The sequence below is a fragment of the Haemorhous mexicanus genome, chromosome 3 (assembly GCF_027477595.1).
Source record: "Haemorhous mexicanus isolate bHaeMex1 chromosome 3, bHaeMex1.pri, whole genome shotgun sequence".
Lineage (NCBI taxonomy): Eukaryota > Metazoa > Chordata > Aves > Passeriformes > Fringillidae > Haemorhous > Haemorhous mexicanus.
The window spans coordinates 39,779,514-39,801,130 of NC_082343.1; the positions used below are offsets into that span (position 1 = coordinate 39,779,514).

Genomic DNA, 21,617 nt, shown 5'->3' on the forward strand with positions numbered 1-21,617 from the left:
AAAATATTTGAGAAGACATTCAACAGCAAGGCAAATGATTAAATGTTTAAGACTGCATAAGGCTAATACAACATAAAACAGAACTGAAAAAGTCATCAGTCCATCCTGCTGTTCTATGACAAGATCAATTACATTTAGACATGTAGAAAAACATTTAATGAACTCTTTTAGCCAGCTGAATCATACAAGGTTTTTACGATCTCACAGTAGGTTAAAATAGGTCAGAAATCACTGTTATATCAATCAACACACCATTACAACAGGAAGTGGAAAGGAAGTCTTACATTCCTAAACACCTTTAGGAACAGATTTCAGAACTACCAAAAAGAGTAAGGTCCTCCTTCTTCCTCCTTACCTGCCTGTTCCACAGCTTGAGGTCTGTCTCATAGACAGACTACAGCCTCTCCCTGCGAGGCCTTGCCTCATTCAGGCAAGAATCTGCAGTGCTGGGAGACACTTCTCAGCAATACTGAAAAGCCCCACTCATGAACAAAGAAATTATTATGGCTGAGAAAGCAAAAATAATGTTTTTATCCCAAACAAGACACTGTAGTATAAAAATGTATGGAAAATGCATTAACAATGCTTTGTATACAAACCATCAAAAGAATGCAGTATTAGTGCTAAAGCACTTTCACTGAATTCTTAGGGTACACAGAATGAATGCTCCATCAGCAGAAAAGCATGGCCATGGACTGTTGCAAAGAATAACTGTTTTAGAAACCAAAATTTATTTTTCCACAGTGATGATGACTGTGCCTTCCTTGCCCATTTAACAAACACAGCAGCTGTGCTGTCAGAAACAAGCCTTTATTATTCAAAGGTGATATAAATTGCTCTATGAATTGCCCTGACTTTGAATATTTGGATAGAAAAAATTCTTTTTGCAGTTCATTTGTCTGCTGTTGCAATATAATGTGACACATTTAGTAGCACACATCTGTCAAATCCCTTTCTTGCCAGGAGAGATCTATAAGCAACTGCTCTGCATACCCTGATGGGACTTTCCTATCACAGCTTGCCACCAACACTGGTTGCTCCAGAAGTAAGAACTGGAGTACAGGGTTTCTCTCTCTGCAAGAATCCTCTAAGCAATTAATTGAATATCAACAATCATGCTGTATGTATACCTGCTACTTTCTATCCATGCTCTTCAATCTATCTTTTCTCTTTGCAGTGTCAAACATTTGATGAAGAATCCAAAAGGACTCACAGGGTTTTTTTTCTGTAATCTATGTTAAGACACTGATTTGAGAAACAGTAAGTACCTTTAAAATCCAAGCAAGGTTTTCTAATTCCAGGATTGGATTTTTTTTCTTGAAAATTATGAAACAAATTGAAGGCTTAATAAAAATCAGTATGATTGCCATCTGTGAAGATTGACTTCTCTCAGACATGCCTACTAGATCAAATATTTTTTACATATATAGGCATGTAACTTACTTCCTGGTGCATTTCAAACTGCCTTTAGAAAAAAAAAGGCATGGAGTTGTTTAGCAACTACATGTTGTAAGTATGTGTTAAGTGAAGTTTAAATACTAAGGTTTCTAAAGAAGATACGGGCATCTCAGTCAACAAGACGTTTTCTGAATTGGTTTTTAGATACATGTACTAAACTCTATTTTTATTACACCTTTGGTGCTTTGAATGCTTTATTTCCCTTTTAGTATTTTAGAATTCTTGCAGAATGGATATGCTATTTCCATTTAACTCTTATCTTAGTTCTCCTAATGGTAAAAAAAGCCTTTACCTCTCCAAAGATGATCCTAGGTAGTGCCTCATCTGAAAGGGGCCATTTAGAACTACAGAAAACAAAAGACTACCAAAGCTCCCAATTAACCACCCAAAAGATCAGTCTCAATAGCAAAGATTTTAAGTGTCCTATATGTACACACCCAATGCTTTCAAATAGTGCAAAATCTGCTCTTGATTTCCATTATTCTGTGTGTATCAGATAAGTTAGTTTTCCCCCTTTCCATCTCCTTTGCCTTTTAGTATCCCAGGCAAAGTTCAATGCTCATGAGGGGAGGAAAAGCTACAACAGAAGCAGCAGTCACTGGTAAGAATTCTTTCATGCATTGGTACAGATCTATGCATTATGTAACATCAAAAGCAAAACTTCTCTGTAAAACTTCTCCCAAAGATGATCACAACCTCTAAAGTGAAATTTGCAGGAAGAAAAAAGCAGAAGAGTAGTCAAGACTTTACAGTCAAGACTGTAGATGTTAAAGAATAAACCATTTCAAAATCACAAATGTGAATAATTAAACTGGAGAGACATGCCCTGAACATCTGGCACTCACAAGAAAGGGAGATAAGGTTGCTCATTGCTAAAGAGAAAGTTTCTGGGTTTTTCAAGAAATATCAAAGGTCTTCTGTATTTCCAAGGTAAGGAAGGATGCTATGCTTCAGCTGAAGTGTCTCAGGTAGGACTGTTTAATAATCATTACCCTGAAGTCCAATTTAGACTAAGAAAGATTCAAGGAAAGAAACACACTATGCAGACCAACCCAAACTGTATTTAAGTGAAAGTTTCTCTCATATTGAACAGTTTATAAAGTCTCCTGCTTTAGTACCATTCAGTGTAATACTGGCACTCAACTGGAATGCAGGCACCACTACTGCTGAGCTTGTTTTTACACTGTTTCTGCTCAATGAAACAGAAGAATCTCATGTGAAATTGAGGCATTATGAGTAAAAAAGCTGATTAAGTACAGGATATAATCATTCTTTTCTCCCTTTCCCAGGTTTTACAGCATAAATTATGACAATTAGAATAGTTTTTTAATACCATTTTCTAATGGAGCAGGCACAGAGGACTCCAGTCTGAAGTCATCTTGGTCATGACGTGTGTGATTAGCAGCCAAACTGGCCCATTGTGATACCCAGCGTTTACTTCCAGGGTTAGCAGAACCTTCCTACGAAAGAAAAAAAAACAACAGAAGAAAAATTAAACTGTTTGATAAAACACATGCCATCTTTCCAGGTTTTTCCTGAATAGATAGGCCAGACACTATTTTCCTGGAGGAAGTGGAAAGAATAGTTTACCTCAATAAATTTTAAAATGGCAAACAACAAATAAAATCTACATAGCTGCTGAATCAGTATCAAATAAACAGCAGTTCCTAGTGCAGTGAACTTTTAAAGACCAGAACCTATATAAAATGTATCAGAACATGCGCTAGTTCTAAGATCAGGTTATTTCAGTCTTCAGCTCAGAAGTTCAGGAAAAGTACATGGGGTGTGGGGGTGTGTTAAGAAATTAAAAATGTGCTTCAGGAAGACAAGAAAGTGACATTTTACCGGTTTAGAAGACCCTCTTGTCCAGATGAAATATTGTATTTACTTCATTACAGAAAGACTACCTTAAGGACTGAAAGAGTAATAACTTATGATGGAAAGGAAAGGAAGCTCAGATTATTTGTTTGGCCTAAACAAAAAAAGAAGCAAAGATTAGTTCTAAACCATCCTACTGCATAACAATGAAGTCAATGTCATCAGTATTTTACAATTTTTTTGCACCTAAACCAGAAAGGAAATTAATTTGGTTTCTTGATGACATGCCTTTTGAAATCTTGAAAATTTTTAAAATATAAGAAAAGCATAGAATTAAATCATCTTCTTGTGTTACTAAAGCATCCTTTTTTCAAAATGTGATTTCTAATTATAGTGCAATGTTACTGTCTTATCAAATATCTTACAGTCTCTCTTGCTTACCTCTCCAGAAAACATCACCAGCCCTTCAAATCTTCACACTTCTACTCAAAACACTGATTTTTGCCTAATGTCTTGACACTCTTGGATTCTAGTCTTTGACCAGGAAACAACACTATACATTCTATAAAATTTATTGAGCAGGACTAGAATGGTGAACAATGCCACCTACTATATGACAACTTCTTTCAAATTATAAGTTACTCAGACATTTGAAATGCTTGAATTTACGATCTTGAATTTCTCCTGTTAATGCAAGTGAGTGCAACATCATGAGTCTCTTCCACAATATCATGAAAGTAGTAAATCAGAGATGCAGCAGGTAATTTTTTTAAACTATTATACGAATTCCCATATTTTGAATTCATTTTTTGGAACCAAAATGTTATAAAATTCAAGTCTTAACAACAGCAAAGGAAGGCAGTTCAATGTTTTTGTTATTTATGGGCATTTCTAAAGACAATGTGAGGTGCCAGTAAGAATATTACAAAAAACACACAGCATTTATGCAACTACCAAAACCTCATTTTTCTTTCCTATCACTAATCTCTCTTTTCCTATCTGTACTAGTGAACTTCTATCTAATAAAACAACTAATTATAGGGAAATCCAAACATGATGGATGTCCCAATCATCTTTGCAACAGAAAATTTTAACTAGTTCCTTCTGTACCACCTGACCAATTTCTGAGACACAGATATGTGTCAGAAATCTGAATTCTACTTTACAATGGAGAAACGTACTAAGATTTTGCAGATTAACTGCAGCAAAACAACATGATAAATTATTTTCTCTTGTAATTACACTGCCAAAAAATGGTTTCTACATAGCAGTGAATGTAAATGTGTGCTTTACCAGTTCCCTGTGTATAGAAGCATAAACAACAAAAATACACCCTTTCTTTTCACAGCAGTTCAAGTACATCCAGAAGGTGTAAGGTTTATAAAACACATATCTAAAAAGTCATGTTCAGATATCCTAATGTTCTTCCTATAACCCATATCAATTAGCATCTTACAGGCTCTCAAGTATGCAATCCTCCAAATCTTCTCTTGAATATCAAAAGCAATTTCCTAGTATTTCAGAAAAGCTGGGTTTATCTATGAGATACCAGCCTTTTACCTTCGTGTTAAATCTGCTTTATCTTATGCTTATCTCACATACCAAGTCAATAGGAGTAAGAAATCTTTTGAAAATGTAACAATGGATTTCTGTGGACTTATTATTCCGCCTGAAGATTTAGGGCTTCAGGCTCCACATCTGAAAAAAATCCACAGCTCACCCACATTACACCCCAAAACATGTCCAGCTCTTGGCATTTCAGAGCAGACTAACTTTTTTTTTTTTTAAATAAATTTCAACAATGTGAATAAAATTAATTAAAAAAAAAAGTCTTTTCAGACACGTAACTCTAGACAGTTCAAGCTGTAAGAATCATATTATTTTATCTTTTCATAAATTGCTATCTTGAAAGCAGTTCTTCTCTCCTCACTGTACCTGCCTCAGAACCATATGCCTATAAGGTGATGATCTTTTTATAGATTTCCATACATGACTTGTATGTATAAGCCAATGACTTATATATATGCCAATGTCTTCAAGCTATTCCTGGAACAACACTGACACCTGTCTTTAACAGTTCTTTTTCTCTTCTATTAGTTACTCCATTCACACATGAAAACCCAGCAATTGCATCCATCTCAGCTGTTACTTTGCCAGACTAATTGAACAGCACTGATCTGCCCTCCTAAGGTAAATCTCCATCCCTGTTACAATCTGAGTAACTTTGTACCTTCTCTTGACTTGTATCCACCCTTCTCACCCAAGAATGTTAACAGTTCTAGAGCTATAATTACAGGGGAAGCGTCACCATGGCGATAACACTGCCCTACTCTGCTGGTAATGCATTTCCTGCATATTCAAGGGTCCTGTTTGCCTTTTCACAGCCCTGTGGTATTGGTGATACATCAGCCTCCATTTCAGTATAGCATCTAAGTTCAAACAAAAAATAAGTATCAAACTTCAAACTAAATGGATTGTTCAAGACAGAAAATTAGAGTAATTTGAGAGGACAAACAAAAGGAAATACAGCTTCTAAATACTCCACTTTTAAGTAGCAATATTGTAAATATTTACATTAATGAAATTCAATATTCAGAATGTCAGTATTATTATTTATCTGATCTTCAGTGGGAAAGACAAAGCAGGCATTCAAAACCACAAAAGGAACATTGTAGTCAATGATATTGACGACCCTACAGATGAAGAACCAGGTTTCTGAGCTTTAGTCTTACAAAAAAACCCAAAAAATCAAATTCCCAAACCAACCAAAAAACTGAAGCACATCAAACACAATGTTGATAATCCATTATTCAAGAACTATGTTTAGCACAGAAAACTGACCACTGAAAATCAAATGGAAGTTGGAGGGATGGGTTATAGCCCAAATGCCTGCAGTATTATTATTAACCAAACTCAAAGGTAAGAACAAATAATAAGAACAAAAACAAGAATAATATTCTCTTTATTCTCTATTTACTTAATTTTTGTTCTTTAATCACACTTACCTTGGTTGGCAAGTGGCAGCTTACAATATAGAAAATAAAAACATTTAAACACTTTAAATAGATGGATTGAGTATTTTCATTGCCTATATGTAATCACTGAAAAGACAAGAACCAATGTATTCAGGCTCAGTCCAACTGTGTCAAGACACTCACTCTGCATTTTATTTTATTTATGACACACACTACTCCAAAGTATTTAAAGATTGTTGTATCAAAGAAAAAGCTGAAAATTTCTTCAACAAGTAAAGCATTTCCAAGTATTTTATTAATGATACTTCAAAAGCCCTGTAAAGCTAAGATATTTAAGTTCAGAAAAAGCTTTCAACCCCTGAAGTGACTCTAGATGACCCTGTCCTGCCTTGGCAGCAGGGTTGGACTGCATGGTCTCCAGAGGTGTCTTCCAATCCTAACTATTCTGTGATTCTGTAAACTATTTCTATAAAATCTTTACAATTTCCCAGGCTATCTTTTCCATCTTCTTGAATAGAAATATCTTAGATGCTTATTCTTTGCTTTTTCTATGCCAATCATGTTCTGAATTCACCTCATTCTGCTAATCCTGTACAGGAATAACTGTGATGGACAGCTGGAGTAAGTTCCACCCACAGTGGATGCAAAACTGGAACACTGATCTACCCTGACGTTACCTGACTATTTAGCCAAGATCTTCAATAAGGTTTATAAACTTATGATCTGCAGCTCACTAATGCAGTAAGTCTTCCAAAACCTACAAGCAGAAAAGTTTGTATATGAAAACATAACCCACATACTTTACAAATCAAACACATTTGCCTCTCCCCTTCCTACTGACTCAACAGAGTGCAAGTTTTGCTAATAACACTTTAAATGTAACAATCTTCTCTCAGTAGTTATCCTCATTATTGTTTTCCCATTATTTCCCTGTAAGACACCTATAATTTTCTGAACTAGCTTCTCATGTACTTCTACATATCTATCAACCAACATCTACTTTTAACTTTCTCTAGTAAGCTTTCTTCCACCTTCATCTGTCCTCAACTCTTCTTACACTAATCCTTGCTCTATCCACATTGCTTATGTCAGTTTTGCTCCTTGACTTACTGAATAATTTTCATTTCGTTCCCCATCACCATGCCTTGTAATATTTAAAATTATGCTAATAACCTATTCTTTCCCATGATATAAAGACCTTTTAATGCAGCAAAGCAGTCACAGTAATAAAGCAGCATAATTCCTGTAATTTCCACCGAAATCAAAGTGAGTTTTAGTGTATCACTGCCAGGTTTCTTAAATCTGCTGTATGATTGCAGAAGTAGTCTCAGTCTTCTAAAAACAAAAACTTTAAATTTGCAAAGTTGACACCTGAAAAGACCAATTATGTTAATAAAACAAATCATACATTCTTCTTCTGCTTATGGAATTATAAAAGTGAAAAAATATCAATACTCTTTAAAACTGACAAGGCACAAAAGATCTGAGTGCTGCAAAAGACATTAAAAAAAAAGAGAGAGAAAGAATATGGTTATAGATTTGTGCAAAGAAGCAATGTGAAAAACCTTCCACACGATGTGCCTATGCTGTGTGGCAATACTTCACTTGAAGTGCCTTAGAGAAACTAGGCAAAGGTACTAATCTAGACACAGTGACATACTTTTGTCTCAAGGCTTCACAGTAGCTAAAATACAACCATGAGAAAATACACCTCTATGAGAAACAGATACTAAAATCAATGTATTTGCAAGGCAGGCACACTAATACTTTCAAGCTCTTGATATCTTCAAAAAAATTTCTTATCTATAAAGCTTGTTAAATTACAGGACCATACTTCAGAAAGAGTTTGCCAAGGGAGTTAGACCTACGTGTTATGTGTTTCATTACTGTTGCCAGTTGATTCTGCTCCACTGTGATCCTGCTCTGTTCCAGACACATTTCAAGCCAGTTTATCCATCACAATGATATCAGAATGCCTCCCAAGATTTATATTATGAAATATGATCAATATATTGTGTGCATATTTTAAGTCATATGTAAAGACAGGCATTTTCCTCTGTTTAATCTTTCACCAATTGATTAGGTTATACTGTGTCTGAATCAACTAATGTATGTGACTTGTCATGAGTGGCACCTCACTGGAGAACTAAAACCACAAATGTAAAAACCTAAATTCCTCTGGCTTCAGAGAAAAAATCTGAAAAGTATTATCCACCATTTTTTTCCTAGATGACTTTGTATCATGCATTAATTGCACACATCTTATTTCTGAATTTTAATATCATTACTTGCTTTGGGCTATAAAACACAACCAGCTTTTCCTCAGTTCTGCTGAAGAAATTACATGAAGTATATACTGAGCAAAGTTATGTTGTGGCAAGGAAAATTCTGCTACATTTCCAATACACTCTGTGCCAGTGCACATAGAAAGGTAGCCAAATTTTAAAACACCTCTACAATGAATTATGCCTGCCTCTGACAGAGAAGCTTTGATGATGCAATAAAGGCATAGGAGAAATAAATTACTTATAGATCTGAGTTAATCTTTTCCAGGCAAGATTTTGTTTCCTGTTCAACACTTACTGGTCAGTTCTTAGTGCTCTCTTTTAGTGGAAGAAAAAAGAAGACCGTCAAAAATTAAATTCTACCTCTGTGTCAAGAAATCCAGTTGTACTCAGTGGTCTTTTTTCTTCCAGCACTACTGTAGCAGAATTTATAGCCCAATCTTTTACTAAATCTTTCTGGTTCTCGTTGATAACAGGCCTATTATAATCCTGGCTGTCATCCACTCCAAATACCTGAAAATGAAACAAACCATTACATTCATTAACCCAATACCATCCTGATGCAATGTACAATGTTAATGGATGGATGGTGGCATGCTGGAGTGAGTATAAATAGGTTTTATTGTATTATGCTTATCTGTCACCTTAGTGCAATCAAATTAAATAGAAGAAAAATCTACAACAATAATTAAAAAAAAGTGGAAGTCTATGTCAACATTGTGAAAATTCAAAGAACTGCTAGTTGGAATGGTCAGATATGAAAAAATGACACTTTGATGAAAGGAACAAAAGATAAAAACAAAATCATTGCAGAATCCATTTCACCAATTAAGAAAAAAAACCCCAATAACTAGAATCACCAAATTTTCAGATTTTTGATATTATCTTATGAGAATAAGAAATATAAATTCTTGCATTTGCTATTAATATGCTTATTGAATTATTTCTCTAATACAAACAAAATTTCAGTTTTTCAACTGTTGGAGACTTGGCAGATGTTAAAAGTCCACCAGGTCTCATGAATCATGTAGACTCATCTCATCCAAGACATGACCTGGCATACTTCTTTTATCTATTTCCTAATGATGCTTATAATAATCTTTTCTGCTTAAGCCAGAATAATTTTCCCATGACATTTTAAAAACATTACTCAGACAAAAAAAATACTAGAAAAACATTATTACTAAGGCAATTAATAATAAGAACTTTAGCAGGAGAGCCACCATACTGTTTGTCAAATTTCTCGTGAGTCATAGAAAACAGGGAATATGAATTGCTTTCAGAACTTTTGTATAATCAAATACATTTTAGAAAATATCTGTATCTTGGAAACATGTAATCTATAAAAGTTTCAAATTTCTTTCTAAGAAATAAACTCACTACTTTGCTACTAGGGAATTAGACATTAAAAAATTACAGAATAAAATGAACCTCCCACACACATTAAAATAGCTGAAAATTAACAGTTAACATCAAAAATTGTTCTGTCATCTTCAGGACGTTATCCTCCAGCAACAAACACTACTAGTGTAGAATAGGAAAAGGTGTACAGAATTCTTTATTCTCCAAAAGTGTGCTGTAATTCAGTTTTGCACAGCAAAGCTAGAGGACTGGTTTATAACAATTCTGAACAAGGTTAGTGTCTTCGAAATGGATTCACCACTAGATGGCCACAAACCATAATGTTGTCAGCTTCTGAGAAGCAGACAAAGGAAAAAATAATAGTTAGCACCCTGTCATTCAACTCCTTATGCTAACTGTGCAGGAAGACCTTGCTACAGCATTACTACATTTAGACCTGAGGAAATTTTCTCAAGTGCACTGGATTTCTTTTTTGCTCTCATGAGAAAAGTCTGCTTTCCTGACACCCTAAAATTCAGGCAGCGCTCCCCAAATTTTCAATTTATATATACATCATATCTAGAGTCTCTGGATTAGAAGTTGCTTTAACAGCATTTACAAAACATTTGTTTTCTTTTTATAAAAAGAGTGTGTTAAAGCTTAAATTTTTGCTTTCATGATATACTTTTGATTTGTACAGTTGTAGCAATTTTTGAAGATAGAAACCAGTTACTGTCAACTGACACCTTTCTTTGAATATATCACTATTCTGCAGAGACTTTTTTCTTTGTGTATCATCGTTTTGTTGATTACAGAGTTTTATATGTTCTTTTAAATGAAAGTAAATTCTGGTATTATCACATAAGCACCAGAAGGAAAATATGAATTCCACACATCCACATCTAATTTAGACTTCAGCAGCAAATTGCTGCCTATAAATTGCTTCCTTTTATCTGTCAGCACATTCATTTACCATGCCAAATTTCTTTACTTGTATCAGAAATAACACTTCTTTCAGTCTTACCTTTTCTAGTACTGAACTCATGCTTAAGCAAATTTTGTTCTTCTATTACTGAAATTACTGCAAAACCAAATTTGAATATTTCCTAATTTTTTTCTGTGAAAAGTAATATGAATATCACTAAGACCCAAGTAATAGCACTCCTAATGATTCTTCTCTCTATACAGTGAGGATATCAGAACAGATAAGCAAAATATTTGGGGATAGTTTTATTAGAAAGAAAAGTAAAACATCTTCTTCAATAAAAGTATATTTTCATAGTACAATGTCATTCTACATTTGTTTTGTGCATGCACCTGTCCCTGCTATACAACTGCAAAGCCCCTCTTCTCACAAGAAAGAGGAGATGCATTTAAGTGTGATGTAGCCCAAAGACTAAATTTCAGATTTGTGATATATAAAAAACTCTTTAAAAGATTATTACTAACACATAATTAAGAATTTAAATACTAAAATTATTCACAAAGATAAAACAACTCAAGTATTTGGCAAAATGCAGACTATTACTTACACACCTGTCAGACACCTGCAGAAAAGCAATACTATCAGAATTTCAGGTTTGACCAATCCACATACTCCATTTATCAAATAATGAGAATATACCCTCAACAGAAACAGCCATGGAATAACCTGAATATTTCTGTTGGAAATCATCTAGAAAATGCAATTTATACTTTCCAGGCTGATACAGCATGGTATGTGTGCAAACAGTGAGCTGTTGTGACTGAAGCCTGAATGGATAGAGACTTGTATCTTCCTACAAAGACTCAATTACATTTTTCAAGGCTTCCAATTCTTCAGATGTTTATTCTCTTTAAATACCTTCATGATTACAAAATCATTTAAGGAAGGTCTAGGAGATAATTTAATAAAACCAACAGAATTCTGAGGAAATGCTGATGACACATATTGCTGCATCTCTCATCTATTTGGACAGAAAGACTGAAGTTTCCTTCTGTAAAGCTTGTATTTGTCAGAAGCCACTATGAAATATATTTTGATTAGCTGTGTTTTGGGGAAGAAAACGATGAAGCCAGGTTCTGCAATCACTACAGATTGGGACACATCGAGCTGTTTGAAAAATGAGAAGCAAGCCTTTATTTTTGATAAAGGAGGTAGAATAATTCTATGTATTCTATGTATGTAACTAACCATCACAAATATCCACCACACAGGAGTAATTGCAAAATAAGTTTATTATTTACCCTTTTTAAATAGCACTGTAAACAACAGGGACTTTCACAAGACTCTGTTCTTGCATTTTTTTGAAAGAACCTGGGGAATAAGGAGTAATGTAAAAAGAATAAAAAAATATAAAGAACAATTCCTGGAAATATAAAAAAACCCAACAATACTAATGCATTTTTAACAGGTGTAATTTAAAACTGAAACTACCAGGGAAAGGTATTTATAAGGTATCTTCTTCCTATATGCAATCATTCCAGAAAGCTAAATGATTTTTGCCCTGCTCTGTCCTATTCTTTATTTTTCTGAAATTACATTTTTGCAGGAAGATTACATTGTTCCATCCTGGTTAAGTTTCATGAAGTTACAGAACAAAATCCAGGATGAAAATTTTCACAGAAATCCTAAAAGTTGACTAACAGAGAAAAATCCAGACACCCCACCAATCTGCACCACTTCATGGTGTTCTTGCAGGGTTTATGCCACATGGATGTAATGTAGAACAAACACCAACATGGTGTATTAACTGTGGTGGTGGTGTTTAAAAATAACTACTTTATTGTTATGAAGCATGAAAGAATTTCCATTGTGAATCAGGACATTTTAATTGGCACAGGAATGACAACGTGCTGTAGTGTCCAGACCCATCTATGAAAAATTCTTGATGTAATTTTGTTTACCCTGCATTCCAGCTGGCCCCTTAAGCAAATGGATTAACAGGTGATACAGGAGAGACACTGTCTAACCAGGTAGCTCAGCAGGGGCCACCAAGATGGTAAAGACTAGAGCATTTTACCTGTGGGGAGAATCTGGGGAAGCTGGATTTGATCACTTTGGAGATGGGAAGGCTTTGGGGTTGCCTAACAGCAGCCCCCCAAGTACAATGGGGAATGTACCGAGATGACAGCCAGGCTCCTCACAGTGCTACACTGCACGGGGACAAGGGACAACTCATGTCAGATGAGACAGGGCATGAAGAAAAAGTTTTTTCACTCTGAGGGCAGTCAAGCAAGCTTGCCTAGTTCCTGCCCATGTAGGGCATGAAGACCGAAATGGATAAAGTCAACCTGGCTGACCTCAAAGCTTCTTTGAGACATCTTTTCAGGTCCTTTCCAGCTTATGTGATTCTATGCTCCATAATAACAGTGATCTTACAGAGTAACTTAGCATCTCAGGTCTCCTAGTGCAAAGTTTTGAGAAAGCCCAAAGTATCTCAGAGCAGGAGGGATAAGGTGAGCTCTTGGTACATACTTTTCCATTTCAAAGCAGTGAAGTAACTCCTCCAAAGATCCCCTATGATAATCCATTTACATTCTGCAGTTCACCCAGTAACAAAGGGCCAAAACAGCAGGCTAAAACTATAACAAGTCTCAAAGCACAATCTTATTTCTTGCTGGAATGCAAACTTGCCCTGAAAAAATACTGAAGGAAAATATGCAGTAACTAATGGCAAAAAAATTGTAACTTAATGAGGATATTCACAAATTTAATCACTTTATAGCAGCAACAGTTTTTCCAATATTTTGAGAATATAACCTTATCTGTATTAAACAGTAATTGTTAAAAATCTTTATCCACCCAAATCTAAGAAATAACAAAATCTATCTAACACAATAAAGCAAGATACAAATCTTGCAAAAGGTACAGGCATATTTTCAGAGACAGCATGAGTTACAGGACCATGCCTTGGTCTCCTGGGCAAGGGGTAATTCTGCAGAAAGCAGAGTACTCTCTCTTGGCAGGTCATATACAGCACATGACTCAGAGTGCACCTGCTCATCACTATACACAAGCTAGCTTTAGTGATCAGGAATTGGTCTTGTTCACTCTCCCTTCTCCTGTCCCAAAGCAGTGAATCAATATTTTTTTGGAGCACAGAGGTGAACGTAATGACTTTAGAATTAACTATCAAGACGATTTTTTAAAACTATAGAAGTCAATATTCTTCCTCAATATGTGCAATACTTTCAAAAATTAAAATAAATACTTTCAGAAATTAAAATAAAAACTGGTCACAAAAAAAATAATGGCAACAGGAACCATTTTTTCTGAATAAGAAGGAAGACAATGGTTTGCTAACCCCCTTGCCCATACCCACAAACCTCACCTGATGCTCCTCCTGTGTGCTTTTTATAAACTTGAAGGCTCTTGACTAAGAAAAAAAAAAAAACTTTTTCCAGCTGTATCTCGTTTAGAGGTTTTTCCAAGTTCATAATATCTGGATTTCCAACTTGCTTTACCTTTAAACTGTTTCATGGTGTAAGAAGTTCTACAATACTATAATTTTGCAGTACTTAATGACCACAGAGCTAGCTGCTTGTCCAAATCATTACTGAAGATACGGATACAAACAGAAAAAAAGTGTAATTTGAGACATCTAATAGATATGTTCATTCAGTTTTACAGCAAATTATGTATATTAGAATGGGAAAATCTGAAGAATCCTATCTAGTTTTAGAAGTTTTAGTTTACAAAATTTCCCCAGTAATCTTACTGCTGAAGTCTTAATGAAAAGGATATATAGTAATTATCAATATCATCAATTAACAGAAAACCAACAAATAAATATTAAGAATTCTAGCTGCAATTCCTATTCATTAATGATGGACTCTGAAAAGTAAAATTATTTCAATAACTCTTTTGCTATTCTTTTAGATCCTAACAGTAGTCAGGGATGTAATTTAGAAAAACAGTTTAAAAATATAATTATTTGAATGCTATTAATTTCAGTGTAGGCAATCTCTATAAAAGGAACAGAATGAAACCCACTGACAAGAAAGACACAAGGGAATTCAAAGATGAGCACTTAAAAAAAATAAAAACAAAGCAGAGGAATGGTAAGGAACAAGGGTCTACACTGTACAGGGCATTAAAAAAGGATCATGCCAAAATTAACAAGGAACAAATAATTTAATTTGAAATAAGGTATTTGTCATTGTAAAGTGACGGGAATGTAAATTACAAGAGAAATTGTGTTTCATAACCTTTTAGGGGAAAGGAAGATGATAAGCACATTTGCTTGTCACAGAAGTCAAAAGTCAAAAGGTTTCAGAAACTGAGATGTAAACTAAGAGTCAGACCAGCAAAAACCAAATATATAAAAAAAGGGAATAAGTATAATTTTGAAAATACAAGCAGGATTTCAGAATTTGAGCACAGTTTGGGTGTACTAAGAAAGAAGAAATTGTAAATAAACCACACCAAGAATAAGATTGATTGATGACAAAAGAGGACTTCAGAGAGCAAGGAAATGGAAGAGGCTTCAGATCATCTCGGTGGTTCATCTCAGTAATGCTGCATTTGGTGTTCAGACTGAGCTCCTGACAATTCTTCCACAGAAGGTAGTTCAGGCATTCATAACACACAGTAAACTGGTCCTTAAAAGTCAGTTTTTGATCACAAAGAAAAGACAAAAGCAAATGTTTTTTCTCATCTTTCACAAAGTGAGATAAGAGTACAACACCTCAGCTCACTTTGTGTTGAGCTATTACATGAACTGTGTTTAAGCAAGCTGCTTCTGAGGAGTTTCACTTTTAATAGTTTTGCCTGTTCTTGGCAGTTATCCCGGCCATTCCAGGCAAACAGACTGTGTTCTGTGCAGGGCATGTCTCATGAATAGCCATGGATTTTCACAAGCTCTTTACATCATTTTAACTCTATATGCAGGTTATGGAATCAGATGCAAGATGCTCTGGTATAAAAAAAGCCACACAAGCAAATGAAAAGGATCAACATGTCAAGTCTAAGAGCTTCCTCTTACCAGAAACCAGTTACATATTTACATGCATACATATTTTGTCCCTGTTTGCTACTGTGAAGAATTAATTTTCTTTAGGATGTAAAACTCCTTTCCTTATAAGAAGAAAAGGTTACAAACATCCTCTGAACTCTTGACAAAATTTATAAGCTCAGATGATTGGATAGGCTTCAAGTGGCCCACTGCTTTTTCAGCACTGTACATAAAATAGTCATTCTGCAAACAAAACACTCTGTAGGGCTCAAGGCATTTCTCTCAAAGAAACTGCTGAAGCAATGGTAAAAGCAATGAAACCCAGAGAGTGTGAAAAGACAGGCGACCTGAAAGTGATTTTCTGAAAATAGATACATCTACCTCAGTTCCTTAAAGAGTCATTGAAACATACTGAGATTTTTTTTCTCTTAACTTCCTCTCTACTCACTGACTCTTTCCAGGTACTTTTTCTACTTATAATACTGAAAAAATTGCTGAGAGCAGGTCCATAACATGTATGTTAACTCCATAAGCAGAGGAATTATAACAATAAAAATCTGCAAGGTTACTGATAAATTCTTAATGTTTGCAAAAGAGAAGACAAGATCTGGCATACAACATTTATGAACACTTAAAGACACAACAATAAATCATCCAAAAGTAAACACTCCTTTAAATTCATGTTAGCCAATATTACAATGTGGTATGAACAGATATACCATGGGACTAAAAAGAATAAGGAGATTCCATTTTATAACAATATAACAATCATCTTTCAGAACAGATTCCCATTCATATCCATACTCAAAAAAAAAAAAAAAAAAAAAGACATTATACCAAACAAATACGTATCACCATGAGCAGAAAGATCTAGAAAATAAAACTGGAAAATGTGCTGTCTACATTGAACACCTATACAGTTTTCCCTACATAATTACTATTCCAAAATTTTAAAGAGGAAAGAAGAATCTCTCTCAAGAGTGTGTCAAAAGAGTAAGATTTTACATGTAATCAAATAAAATTCAAGGTGACAGACTGAACATTAAAAGCACGATCATTACTGTTAGGGCTTGTCTATCTAAATACATAAAGACTTTAAAACATCTAGAATAGGGAGTTTGCACTGAAAAAAATCATTAGATGGTCACAGTAAGTCTTTCTGAAGGCGGCATGATGGATTGAGGTTTGATTTTGATACAATTTTTCAAGTCTTTTGTTTGAAAATCAGTATGAATCAGTTGAATTTGCAATCTAAATTTACTTTGCTGATTAAAAAATCAATTATCTTTTAGGAAATGTAAATGAAAATAACATAAATCAAGTAAAAAATTTGGGGACCAAAGAAAATTTAAGCCAAATGTTTCCATATGCATATGAACTGCTAAAACATTTCAGATTTCCTAGTTATCTGACAGGACTTGAAACCCTCATATAACCTCAATTCTATTCCATCCCTTCCCACACATGTATAGAAGAGCTTACATCTGCTATAGTAAGTTCTACAAAATATTTCAATTTTTAAATACCCTAAAATGAAACTGGCTGAAGAAGAAAGACAACAAAAAACCCTACAAAAAACAAACAGAAAAAGAGCCCTGAAGAAAACCCCCAAAGAACTTGCAAAAAGCCATTGAGTTGCTTTTTATTTACTGCAATAGCCTAAAAGTATTTAATATTCCAAACACATGCAGAATTATTTGCACATTCATTTATTAATATTTATTACTGGCAGTACTTTGCTTTATTGAAAAAGGAAAGTCATTAGCATGATAATTTGGTCTCTTTATATCTACAAAAAAGGAAGATGAACTGCAGAAGCATCATTTTAAATTCTTTCATCCACTGACAGACTTACCTTTTCTGTGGCCTATGAAGATTTTTTAATGTGATATGACTGCTGAGAACAACTTTCTTCTAATAGATTGATTTATTTAAAAAACATAAAATGGATAGAAAATGTACAACTCAGAGATAAAAAGAAAGCAATTGCTAAGTGTTAATAGAAGAAAGCACTGAATCCATCTAAAGAGCATAAAGGCTGGATGTAGAGGAAAAACAAATCCTACAACTGTGACCCATTTACTCGTGTATTTTATATGGAAAACTTAACACTGAAAACATGTTCTAAATTAAATCAAGATCCTGAATTTCTTTCACTTTGTACTTTGCTGTTAGCTGCAACAATAAGACCATTATTCTGCTAGAAAAAAGTTGTGTCTTTCTGATGCTATTTGAGTAGAGGACGTTTTATGACACATATGTTCAAGGTGGGCTTTATGGTATACAAGAGCAGCTTGCTTTGTTACCACATTGATGAAATTGCTCTCAGTGGTAATTTTAAAAAGAGCTGTACAAGTATAAAAAGAGATTCATCATCTATTTTTCTCCTGTTATTAATATATTTATTTTCTAAACCTTAGCCTACTAACCAATTCATACAGCTCTAGGAATTTAAGTGACATTTGAACACCTGGATGCAGAAATATCATTGACTAATGAAAAGACTTTTAGGAAGCAAAGTTTAGTGGTATTTTTCAAGTATTCTCTATTCATAAAGAACATTAAAACACAACCATAAATTTCTACTCGCATCTTCTTTTAACATTTACGATCGAAAACTATGCGCATATGTACTGTATTTTTTAATCTTAAAATAAAATCTTTAAAAAAAAAAACTTTGAAAGTTGTATAAGACACAAGTGATAATGTATTTGAAAACTTGCATTTTAGGTAAGTAGAAGAAATTCACCCCAAGACAGTCATGACGGCAGATATGTGATTACCCGTCTCTGTTAGGGAAAAGAATTAAAATTAAAAAGCTTTTGTCTGTTACTTATGAAATGTTTTCCTCTTTCTTTCTGATAATGCATTTTTCTCACATTCTCTTCTATAAAGTCAGGCTTTAAAATGGTTGAGAAATAAAGGTTCTGTCATTTGCTATTCTGCTCCTTTTCTGCTATAGTGACAATACTTTTTTCTTAGAGGCTGAAAAGAGCACCAGAGAAAGAACTGGATCCTTAGCAATCTAAATGAAAGAAAGATGCTGAATAAGCAGTACAGCGTAGTTTCTGGCTTTTAAAAATAATTTCACACAAGCATCTATTCTGCTTGAGACTATTTCCTGGAATCTTTAGCAAAAGGCTACACTAAGCAAAAATAGTACTTTTGAAGGAAGTAATACAGCTCAACATTAAGATTTTTACTCCCCTTTTAGAATTACATGGAGAGATGGGTGTTTTCAAATTTTTTTTCTGAGAATTTTAACTTTTACTTCCTGCATGTTTCTCTTGGATTCCTAATGTAAAGAAGCATTAAAAATCACACCTTGATTTTTTACAAGTTAATACTACTCTTGCATTTGTGGTTTGCTCTTATGTTCCTTTCCAGAGAAAAGTAAGGTTAAGGCTAAGAATGAGTCACTCTTGGGAGCAATCTTTGGATATTTTGGCCATTCTCATCCTTTCCTCCAATAAAAGGGAGAAAATATCCAAATACAGAAATACTTTATTCCACTGAAAATTTTTCAGGTAAACCGCACACAGATTTTAGCACCACTCTAATATAAAGTGCTACTCAGACAAATGCATTATTTGTGCAAATGTTTTAGAAAGTGATCCTTGTTATTTGTAGTGCATTTTCATCCCAATCCTAGCAAATTGAACTCTTGAATTTCAATTTAACTTTAGACCCAAAAGACAGCCTTAAATGACTCAGTTGAGCAGGCATAGTAACCACTCAGAAAAAGGACTGACTTGCCAACAGTGAAGGAGATGTTATACTGAAATAATTGATAAGATGTATACCAATAATTCTCTTAAATCCTCAATAAAGGAGCACAGGAGCCAACAGGCTAACAAAGTCCTTGTCTTATACCTCACTTATTCCCCTTTGGCAAAGTAAGATTATCCAAATCATTAGCAATTTAAAATAGGAGGGAAGCAAAGATGAGCTCAGCTGGAGGACAAAAGTTTTGGCTTCCACTTGGTTTAGATTTTCTCCACTGTCTGTTTTTCTGCACTTCATAAAAAGAGTATCATACTACTTCATATTACCAAATCAAATAAGAATTGCATAGCAGGGCTCTTTGAACTGGGTGTAAAATATAGTGTTCATAAGACTTCAACACAGATACTAAGTGAAATGATACAGAAGACCTTGAAGAGAAAAAAATCTCTGCTTTACTACATAGTAAATCTTTAATACCTAGTGGTGACACCTTTAAAGTTAGCAGTAAGGGAAATTTATGATACCCAAAAGCTTTTATATAACACTAAGATTACGAAGCAATACTTTACTATCATTCTTAAGGCTTCCACTCACTTCCTGTTCCTGAATCTCTCCTGTAACAGGAGAGATTTGAGTCAAACAAAAAACTGACTTTAGATAATCTGAACGGGTACTGAAGGCCACAAAAAAGTTGAAATTTTATTGACACTCTCAGGCACTTGGTGTGATCCTTGGAATGTTCTGTGTAGGGCCGAGAGTTTGACTCAATGATCCTAATGGGTCCCTTCCAACTCAGCATATTCTATGATTATAAATATTAGACAGCATTAACATTTTTATCAGGTACATAAATTGTCTTTTTTCAAATGTTACTACTTTGCATGCTTTCCAAAAAAGCTCTGTTGAACTATATTTAGCTAAAACTTGACTTAAAAATTTTCTGATGCAATTTAATTGAAGATTTATAATTTAAGAATAAATGCAAAAAATTTGTAGTTCTTTAATATTTACTTGCTTCCTTTGAAATGCTTTTAGTTCCCAGCTGTTTTTTGAATATTGATTTAAGGAAATAAAAAATTTCATTTTCAGAATCTGTAAGATTCTGAAACTATTATCTTTATTATTTTGTTGAAGGTGACACCCTTTACTTTAATCCCTATCTCCAAATGCTCCATAAACACCTTTTTTAAAAGAAAACCATCTAGAATAAATTGTCCCATCTCCCCACTACTTCAAATTTTTTTACAAAATCAAACCAGTGAAGCTAGCTTGTCTTGCAAAACACAGTTTTCAACACTAGCCAAAATTAATTCTAAAAGTATTAATGTATTTGTTCAGTTCTGAAAAGTTTTAGACATGCAAATGAATTCTTAGATAATTCTAAACAATGAATTTACTGTAAATTAGCAAAACCCCAGCCTAGAATTGGATGCAGGCATTCTACCATGATATATTATCTAGGAAAACACAACAAAAACAGAAAAAGTCCATTTCAAGTCATGTTAAGCAAAATGATTAAACATAGCTTCTGCTACTCATATTTTCCTGTTGAATCCAAAGAACAGTTATTTAATACAGTTTTTAAATGGCAAATATAATTTGTACTGTTATTGATATTTCTGTGGTTACCAATAAGCAAACTAGGAAATTTACACTGCTATCATAGAAACACTTTTGGAAAATCAAAGCATTTTAATACTTACTCTTTATAGCCGACACTGAAATTTAATTTGCTGTTTCTGAATACACATTTTAGATAAGTATAGGAAACGTTTGCAATCTCTATCTATATGATAATTTAGATGGAACCAATTTATGTAATGAAAACTAGAAACAACAGGCTTTCAAGAACAAGTGAGTATTTCCACAGGAACATAAAACACCCTCATAAAAATACCGGTTAAATGATTTTTGGTGCCTGGTATTTTTTATGGTTAAATGATTTTTTTGTGCCTGGTACTGAAATCTTTTGGAAACACATTAAAACTACCAAACTTCAAGACAACAGCAGCATGCAAGAAGGAATAAAGTTTAGCCAAACGCCTGCTACTGCTCTTACGACATTTAATATTTCAATA

At 34.0% G+C, this 21,617-nt stretch overlaps 1 protein-coding gene across 10 annotated transcripts in view; it reads right to left on the reverse strand.

Moving 5' to 3' along the window:
- The window catches only part of CEP170 (centrosomal protein 170), a 95,818-nt gene that overhangs the window by 25,215 nt on the left and 48,986 nt on the right, over positions 1 to 21,617 (reverse strand). For 9 of the 10 annotated variants that reach the window (XM_059841456.1, XM_059841450.1, XM_059841454.1 and 6 more), the window contains exons 10-11: positions 8,900 to 9,049; positions 2,792 to 2,918 (exon numbers count right to left, since the gene is read on the reverse strand). In XM_059841456.1, the coding sequence (XP_059697439.1) occupies positions 2,792 to 2,918; positions 8,900 to 9,049 (277 nt within the window). The remainder of the gene's footprint in view (positions 1 to 2,791; positions 2,919 to 8,899; positions 9,050 to 21,617) is intronic. The other variant, XM_059841451.1, reaches the window with a different exon arrangement.